At 29.3% G+C, this 10,590-nt stretch overlaps 1 protein-coding gene across 1 annotated transcript in view; it reads left to right on the plus strand.

Moving 5' to 3' along the window:
- The first annotated feature begins 6,430 nt into the window (after positions 1–6,430).
- Positions 6,431–10,590, plus strand: part of LOC113378804 (cytochrome P450 306a1) — a 73,531-nt gene continuing 69,371 nt past the window's right edge. The window contains exon 1 of the mRNA XM_026619407.1: positions 6,431–6,517. Coding sequence (XP_026475192.1) covers positions 6,431–6,517 — 87 coding nt within the window. The remainder of the gene's footprint in view (positions 6,518–10,590) is intronic.

Here is a 10,590-nt window from a genome sequence, read left to right on the forward strand (position 1 = left end):
AATCAAATAAAATTAATAGAAATAAAAGAAGTTATAATTATGGTATCCATGTTATCAATGCACCAGTCCATCGCTTTTCTTTTTTTCTTCAGTAGATTTCTGACTAATGTGTTGCGATCGTTCTCTACTCTATATTTATATTTTAGACCCATGGTTTATAAGACAGATATACATAATACAGAATTATTCGAAGATATTCGTGTTTTTAAAAAATTTTTAATGCAATTTCACGATGATAATCAGAGACTCACATAATATATCTTATATGTAAAATTCTTCGGTACTGGTGTATGATTTGACACTTCTCCTAAACGGTTATTCGGATTTTGATCATTTTTGTTAGAGTTTGTCGAAGGAAATTTTTAAGAATTATTTAACGAACAACTATAGTAATATTGTAGAAAGAAATGGCAAACATCACAAAAAATACTTATCATTGTTTAACATTGAAAACATTTGAAATGTCATCTGCTAGAAATGTCAATTCACTTGAAATTTGAATTTAGCTGAAATTATGAGCCTAGATAATATTAGAATATAATATACAAGAAAAATGTAATGACTATATTATTATTGCCGAAAAGCAGCTGAAATGTGCCTGAAATTAAAATAATATAAGATACAGTCAACAGTATATGTCTGGCAGATGAAATTATATAACTCAGTTTAATAAATAATGCAATAAGTCCAAAGTTGCATATACATCATTTTTTTAAACTTATGCATGTCGCTTTTTGGTTTACTTTACTAAATTATTTAACAATAAAAAATATTTTTGCTTATTAAAAAAATGATTTATAATTAAGTTTCATGGGCCAAAACTTCATTTGTTTGGCATTGGATATGGAATATTTAACAAGTTGATCTTAGATTGAAGAGTGCTCACATGAACTACACTTTACGAATTAATTAATTAACCTGAGGTTTGAACATAAACAATAATGTTTATTAAATTATCAGTAAGAAAAATGTACTTTAGAAATTATCATTGCCAAAAAGCATGTAATATGTCGTGCGAGATTATGAAAATTATAGACTAAATTATTGAAGCAATTATGTTGTGTGGTAAAATCAAGTGTGATATTGTTCTTTTACCGCAGATACTGTATTATTTTTTGCTGAATTTCTTATGCTGCTTATGCTAAGACCATAAATGAATCACAAAAGCTAGACATCAAATAGGATATTAACAAGTATAGGATAGGATATTAAAAAAATTGGAGCTTTTGAATTGTAGACGTGGGTACAAGACAACGTCTGTCGGGTCATCTAGTATATATATATATATATATATATATATATATATATATTCTAATATTCATATGATCATAAATCTATCTATCTGCGTTATGAAATCTGCTCGAGGATATGCCGACAATGGAATGTTGAATATTTCCGGTTATCCTGATACATTCTAGGAATTCGAAAATAAATTTCGATTTCGTTTTATCTCAGTTTTTGTATTTTTTTGCACGTTTCATAAACCTGTTTCGACTTCGAAGATTTATAGACGCGAAGGCGAATTAATCCTAGCGCTAGACGGACGACTGATAAAAATAATTACTAGAGGTGGTAACTTAAGGCATATTGCTGGAACTTCCCGAAGCAAAAATAAATAAATTTTGAAAAATTCTTTTTTTGAGAATTTTGAAATTTTTGAAAAAAATTATTTGAAAAATATCATTCTTTAATATTTGGCACACGCATACATCCGTTTTTTCTAATTCATGCCAAAATTTTCAGAAGGCCTTGAAACTTGAAGATATGCCAAAATTTTCGTTTTCCATTTTTTGCGATTACTATAACTTACCCCTACCCTCTACGATCTAGATCCTATGATGTTTTTCTTCTCATTCATAAAAATCGAATGATATCCTCTAAGATAATTCTGGAATACTAAGAGAAGTATCATTTTTCCTGTCACAAGTTTCCTATCAAATTGCAGTGCTTTGACATCTTATTTACGCATTCCCAGATCAAATTTTGAGTCAAAGACATTGGATGTCGAGACGGTTATACAATATGTATTTATTAGACATAATAGACGGAATATTTTTTGCAAGCAAAACAAATCAAATTTTCTTTGTAATCAAATTCCTGGATGCAGTCATGTCTTTTATGTGATCATGTGTGGGAGATAGGTGTCTGAAATAAATGCTGCAAAATATTTCCAGGGAATTATATCTTCTTTTTATTAATCCATAACTGAAGGAACTTGATATACTAGAAGTCGAACTATTTTTTAAGTAATTTTTTAAACTTTACTTGCTCTTTTAAATTGATAATTAAATATTTTGCTTTTTTATGAAAATTTAACTGCAGTACAATCAGCAGTAAATTATTTAGGAATTAAAGTGTTCTAATTATATTTTAATTTTTTTATACCAAAAGAATCATCTTATAGCTGTACTTTTTACATCTTCTAACTTGACAAGGTTATAAAAATTTGAAATTTTTGATTTAAGGAGGAGTTTACAGAAAAATATTATACTTTTTTCAGAAATATGTGATTTTAGTTATCAATAATTAATAATTTTGATGTAGGTGTTAAAATGGCATGGGTACTACGTAGTACCTGTAATATTTTATTATTACTAAAATTAAAATGATTATTGAAAATGAATAATAATTCCTTCTGAAAATGCCTAATATTTTTAAAAGAACAATTTTATATCTGTTTTTTAGATCTTCTAATTTTGCAAAAATCAGAGTATTATAGAATTATGCAACAAAATTATAAAAATTTGTTTTTTTTTATCCAAAGATCATTTTTGTCGTTTTCTTACACTTCGGTTGCTTTTTTAAATCGACGCTACTTTCTGATATTTATATATTAAAAATTTTAATTTTTAGGATTTTGAAAATTAGCAGGTTTTAATCATATTTGAAATTTGCTTGTTGTTTTTTAATCTACAATAGCACTTTTAAATTAACAATAATCAGAGCATTTTCATATGATTCAATTTATGCAATGAAATTAACATTATTTTATAGAGTTTATTGAGGAAATGTAATTCAAAATTGTAAAACAATTCTTGAGGGCCTTAGACATTTTAATTATAGTTTAAAAGTTTTTCTAATACCCAAAATGGATCATAAATTCGTGTTATTTTTAAGTTTTTATTTGGCTCGATTTTTTTGGTTACGGTTGAAAAGTTTAAATAAACAAAATTAATGAAAATTAACCAAAATAACCGAAAAGTGATCATATATCAACATACATAATTTTTTTTTCTTCATAGTTGCTATCAATATTGTTACTCTGTTTTGGCTTAACGTTGAGTTCTGGGACACCCTGTATTTAACAAAATAAATAAAAATTAACCACAATAACCGAAAATTGCCCATATATTTTTTAAATCTCCAGGTTGCGCTTTCAACATACATATCTTTTTTCTTCATCGTTGCGATCAAGATTGTCACCCCGGTTCGGCTTGGCGTTGAGTTCTGGGACACACTATATTTAACAAAATCAATAAAAATTAACCCCAATAACCGAAAAGTGCTCATATATTTTTTAAATCTCCAGGGTGTACTTTCAACATACATAATTTTTTTTTCTTCATAGTTGCGATCAAGATTTTCACCCTGTTTTGTCTTGGTTGAGTTCTGGGTCACCCTGTATATAACAAAATCAATAGTAATTAACCACAATAACCGAAAAGTGCTGATATATTTTTTAAATCTCCAAGTTGCTCTTTCAACATAAATATTTTTTTTCTTCATAGTGGCGATCAATATTGTCACCCCGTTTCGGCGTGGCGTTGAGTTCTGGAACACCCTGTATATAATAGAATCATATATTATTTAAAATAGATATTTTTGGCAATAGTTTTTTTTATTGGTATTTGTATCCGGAAAGTAACAAAACATACTCACACAAACTTCAACATTCTTTGATTGTCTTTTAAGATTTAACTTTTTCCCAAAATTTTAGAAAATTTCTCAACATCACATATAATGACTTCACTTTGTGTTTTGTTATATTATTTATTACATGATTTGTCTACAATATGCGAATATATTTGGTCACTTTTAGTTAAAAATGAGAAGATCCAATTTTCCCCAAATTTCTTGCAACTTTTACGTCTTTACCTTCTGCCTAATGTCCATATTTGTCATGAATTCCTTGAATTCAGTGGTTCTGAATTGAACTGAATTTATTTCCTTTCTGATCACCCGAATCGAATAAATTAACGATCGGGGTATATTAAGTCCCTATTTTTCCGCAATTTAAAAAGAGTCATCCGATAAAAATGTCGTTTGGCTTCTTGTTTCACAAATGTTTTATTATATTATCAGCGCCGCTTATGGATCGGTATCGGTAACTTTTTATATTTATTTATTGTTCTGTTAACAAACGAGATGTAAAAATAAAATGGCAAATAAAAAATAATAAGAGATCTTTCTCGAAGCGGATTGCTAAGAGATATATATATATATCTACATATATGTAAAAGCATTGACCCTTGCATTCGGAGTGGTTGTCCTTAGTAGATTTAAAGGAAAAAATACGTTACGTTGCCCCCAACGTTCTAGAATATTAACACTCCGGAGACTTCTTTTCTGTTAGCGGACAGGGCCGGACTTACCGATCGGTGTTTCCTAGTTTATGGAAAATTGACGAAATATAAAAGATCAACTGATCAAAACCGCAAAGAAGTACAACACATTGGTTTCGATACTGTTTGTTGAACAACGTTGATCGCGATTATTATATCACTCTGGATGAAAATAGCTGTGAACAGAAGAAAGTACTTATATATTTATTGAATCGCCAGGTTCCAATCTCAACATACATATTTTCTTTCCTCCACATTCGCGACCAATATTCTCACCCTATTTTGGCTTGGCGTTGAGTTCTGGGACACCCTGTATATAACAAAATCAGAAATCATTTTTTGACAATAGATTTTTTTTATTTGTATTTGTATCCAATAAATAATCAAACATACTTACACAAATTCAAATTCAACATTCTTTGATTGTCCTTTAAGATTTTAATTTTTTCTAAAATTTTGGAAAAATGATACTCTTTCTTATCTGATATCAAATATAAAGTCTTCACCTTCTTTTTTGTCATATTATATATCATTAGTGATTTGTTTACAATATATGAAATATTTTGTTTCTTTTAGTTAGAAATGAGTAAATCCAGTTTTTCCCAAATTTCTTTCAACTTTACGCCTTTTACTTTCTGCCTAATGACCATACTTGTCAAGAATTCCTTGAACTCAGTGGTCCCTTTTCAACTTTAGAACCACTTTTCAACTTTAGATCTGTCTCTAGTATTTAGCAATAACAATGGTAAAATTCTGGCAGAGTAGTATCAATTTATTTATACCACCCTGATTAGACTAACTTGGTTTCAATCTACTTGCACTATATAGGAGGAGGGCTAGGGGCTTATTATAACAGGGGTAAGTAATAAAAGGCGTTTTTCAATAGTATCTTGAACGACATTAATATATTATTGTGGCTCTAGTGGACATGTTAAACGTCCTGCATAATATTATCAGAGTCACTTTTCCGCAGACCGACGCAGTAAACAGAAGTGTCAGCTACGTCTTTTTTGTCAAGCAATATAAAGTATCATAAAATTTTGTTTTGCGTTATTATTATCGACTAATTTTAAATTGTATCGTTTGAAATGTATTAATCTTTAACATAACTTTGGTTCTTAATGTAACATACTAGGAGGCTTTGACAAAAAATCACGAAATATCTAGGAAGTCTAGTAAGTTATCACGTGTATTTAATAATTACCTCAATTCAAGAAAAGTCTAAAAATAAAAAAAAATAAAAAATTTACGTGTTTTTCTAGGTACTATAAATACACATGATATTGTTTGGATAATTCTAAATATAATCACGTATCACTAAGGGGGGGTCCAAAAATCCTTAGAAATTTGCTCACGTGATTAATAGATGCCTTCCAAAAATTATATACAGTTTCAATGGAAAAATATTGGGTGAAATATATAGTTTAAGCACATGTAAATTGTGTCAGTGGAAACACTATTTCTGTTATTTGTATTTATTATAGTTTACATTGATTTATGAAAAGAATTATTAAGAAGTACATTCAATTTTCTTAAAAATAAGCAATGAGGTATCCCTTGACACTTGGCTCACTATTTTTTCTGTAATTCCGAAAATAATTTGAATTTGTTTCCGAAATTTTAGGAATATATATATATATATAATATATATATATATATATATATTATAATATATATTCTTGGCTAGTTTTGGAAGACAGTTTTGCAGAAAAAAGGCATCTAAAGCAGGCTCTTGTAAATTAATTCATAAAAATAATAAATATTCGTAATCATTGGATCTTAAAATAATAGTCATAAGAAAACTGTCGAAACAAGCCTTTAGCATCCTTACATCAAATATATTTCAAATATGCAATAATTATCTCGTAATGACCAGTAGCTTTCGGAAAGCCTGGAACCTCCTTCCTGTTGACCTCCTGCACAAACATAGAGGCACTGGAACTGGCACCTTGTTTGTAAGAACAATTAAAAAAAGGTTTTGTTGATCGTTTATATAGTTTGGATTTATCGAATTAAAATTGTCCAAGTACGGTCCCCGTGTCTGCATTTACAAATGGGGGTTTTAATCCGTTTCGCACCGCTCGAACAACGAACCGCTTTTATAGGAGACGTTGCACTTTTAATGATCATATATAAAAGAATATAAATCCAACCGGACGGTTCATTACACTCATGTCGAGTGCCCACGGATCACGGGATCCGACAGGAACGACGACGAAACTATTCAGGAATAATAGGAATTCTGCAATTCGACAATCTAAGGAATGGTCAGTCGGAAAATAATTCAAGAAACATGGAACAATTGGTTAAATGTCTATTGCACTAGTTAAGAAAGATTGATCTTGGGGCGGGAAGGGGGGTCCATTAATCACGTGATCGAGTTTTTAGGGATTTTTCGAATCCCCCTCGTCCTTGGTGTTGTGGCGTGATATTTACAATTACCGGGCCTCCTCCACCAAATCACGATATTTTTAGTTACGTAAAATTTCTCAAACATTTTTCGAATTTACGAAAAAATCGTATTTTTTTTTATTTTTTTGAAAAAGTTTGGATTTTTTTTTTCAAAAATTCAGATAAAAAATAAATGCACGTGATATCTTATTAAACCCCTAACTCCCTCACGTTACTTTTTATCACCTCTCCCTTCCCCTCCAAGCCTCACGTGATTATTGGAAGCTCCTTTATCGTTTTACTGAACTATTTAGTCCAGTCAAAAGGTTCAAATTAGGTAAGAGTTTTGGAATTCGAGATACCCAGCTGTAAGTCTGTAAATACTTCTATATTGACATCATGAAAGTTGTCTAAAAACCTACATATGGTATGTACACCCTACCATATGCAGGTTTTGTAAAACTTTTAGGTGTCAATATACAAGTATTTACAGACTTACAGCTGGGTATCTCGAATTCCGAGGTGAACTTACTATAATGACTGGACTAATGGGTTCATTTTGGAAAAGATTCAATATGACTATAGATAAAGTCCTCAAATTTAATGCCTTAAGTTTGTACCAAATATGTACGTCTTTGAATAGAAGATCCTTCTCAGGACTACTTGGAAAGATCAGTCAGAAGTTAATTTGAGATACTCGTCTATTAGTAAGATATTAGCAAGATTTGATCTCCTCATTGGGATTTAAATCATTTCCTTACAATTCACATTAGATCTAATTTGTGGTTTTTGATTCGAGCACACATTAGTTCTATCTTAAAAATTGCAATTGGCAAGCCAATGGGTAGATAGATATGTAGATAAGTAATTTAAAGATTGTAGAGATTAATGAGGGGTGATTAATTAATGCTTTGCAGTTTGATGATTCAAGAAACTTGACTTGGGTAAATGTCTATTATGCTATTTAGGAATGATTGATCTCATCATTTGGAACTATTGGTTAATTTTGGTAGAGCTTCAATACGACTATGGACAATGTCCAGTGCCTTACGTTTATGGCAGATATGTACGTCTTTGAATAGAAGATCTTTCTTCTTGATTTCTTGATTACTTCTTGATTACTTGGAACGATCAGTCAGAAGTTAATTTGAGATAATCGTCTATTCGTGAGATATTAGAAAGATTGATCTTCTCATTGGATTTAAAACATGTCCAATAACCAAACAACTAGATCCAATTTCTGCCTATTGATTAAACACACGTCAGTCTTGTCTTGGCAATTGGCAATAGCCAAGACAAAATCCAAGTAAATTGGAGAGTAATTTACCAAGCATTTTTTGAGAATGTAGAGATTAATGAGGGGTGGATAATTAATGCTTTGTAGATTGATAAATATTCATTCAAGAAACTTGACTTGATTGGGTATATGTCTATTGCGCTTTTAGGAAAGATTGATCTTATCATTTCGAACTATTGGTTAATTCTGGAAAAGATTCAATACGACTATGGACAAAGTTATTAAGTCCAATGCCTTAAGTTTATGCTAAGGTCTTTTAGATAGAAGATCCTACTCCTTGGAAAGATCAGTCAGAAGTTCATTCGAAATACTCATCAATTAGTGAATATTAGCAATATTCCATCTCCCCTTTTGGGATTTAAATAATTAAAATACACCCAAACCCAATTTGTGGTTATTGATTTGAACACCGTCGCTTCTATCTTCAAAATTGGAATTGACAATCCATTAAATAGATAGATATGTATATTTGAGTGGTCTTTAATATGGATATTTTCGAATTTATTTGTTCGCAGGATCTCAAATGGTTCAAAATTGATAGAAAAAAATTCTATGAAAGTTTTTAGATCATAATATTAACTTTAATATAGTTCACACTTCAACCAAAGTTTCTTATAGAAAAACATAAGCAACATTCTATTTGTTTTTAGAATTTCATAACTTAAGCGACAAGTGAATCAAAATTTTGAGAATAACATTGTATTTTGCTGATTTTGATCATAAATAAAAAAAAATTACAAGAAAATATTGATATATTTATAAAATTAGTATTTACATAGAGAAGAACCAAGAAAATTTGATTGGAATGCGGACTATCTTAAAGTTAATATTAAGATCTAAAACTTTCAGAGAATTTTTTTATCAATTAGGAAGCAACCTATAGGTAATTTGGATAATGCAGAGATTTATGAGAGTGAATTGTCTTGTTTGTAAAGGCTTGATCGTTCTCTTGTGTTTTTTGTGCAGAAAAAATCTTTAACTAGGATTCTTTTCAAGCATACTAGACATTGACCATTTTCCTAATTTACACCAAAGTCATTGTATTTTATATAAATCTCTTTTAACTTAAAATGTTTAAATAATTATCCTAATAGTGATATATTAGATCATATTTAATTTTACCAGAATATTTGCTTTGGACAATACAGGTTTTCTTTTATTTTTGTGTACGTGACTCTGACAGCATACGATAAATTCTTTTGTCGGAATCAATAAACTTTAACCGAAATGATTAGTAGATGTAATTAGTGGTACATATTTTCGAGGATCCAAACTATTAATTATTGTTTTCATCTTATAATTGGATTCTTTACTATCTTACTCACTATTGGCTTTTTGCAACTTGAAATATTTTGCTTTGATTTTATAATTTCACCCCGAGCCAGTGAATAAATACTAGTACAATCTAGTAGTGAAGCAATTTTTTCATGAACATTTTCATAAATAATTCATTGCATTTTTCGCTCGAAGTCATATGTGTCTGACTCTAAGAATTTCTACATGAGACATCACACATATATGTCTGACAAACACAATTTGGTAGAAGGAAAAAAAGGTTTATATAGAGTCATGTCAGTCATATATGCGTGACACAAAAAATTGTTTTACCTGGAATTTTGGCAAAAAAATCCTCTGATACATTAAGTTTCTTTGATACATTACACTATTTTCTTAAAAATATTATTATCATTTTTTTTGCTAAATACACATTCCCATTTTCTTATAAACTTTTACATAATTATGAAATAATCTAGTACTAAAATTACTGATCTTTAAGCTCAATTTACAATACTATTACTACTAGTAGCATATCGCTTCATGCAAATATATTATTAATCCTAATTACTCTCTATATTATTAATTTCTAATACTAGTTTTATGTATCTCGACGTTTCAAGTAACTTTGAAGCATTTGACGCCATATTTTGAAGAAGTATGTGTATATTATTAAGAAGAATTTTCATCAAAACTGTTTATAGAACTGTTAAGTTCAAATTTCTGTTCAAAAAAGAAAATAATAATATTGTTTCGGAGCAAAATCCCATATCAATAACCGAATCGAGTTTACCTCCGAAATATAAAAACATGATGACGTGATGTGGACGAAACAAAGGTCAGTTACAAATAATATAAAGAAACAAAATTATCGTTCAGAAAGAATCGTGACGCATTTTTGGTAATTGGAATTTATTTTACTCCATACATTAAACCGGCTAAGGTTTTACTATTATTAACAATGATATTAACTTATTTATGCATTTGTTCACAGATTAATCCGGTTTATCTTTTCTATATTATCATATATATATATATATATATATATATATATATATATATATA

Source organism: Ctenocephalides felis, unplaced genomic scaffold, assembly GCF_003426905.1.
Source record: "Ctenocephalides felis isolate EL2017-DRISC unplaced genomic scaffold, ASM342690v1 CF-g0.4_SCAFFOLD_00845, whole genome shotgun sequence".
NCBI lineage: Eukaryota > Metazoa > Arthropoda > Insecta > Siphonaptera > Pulicidae > Ctenocephalides > Ctenocephalides felis.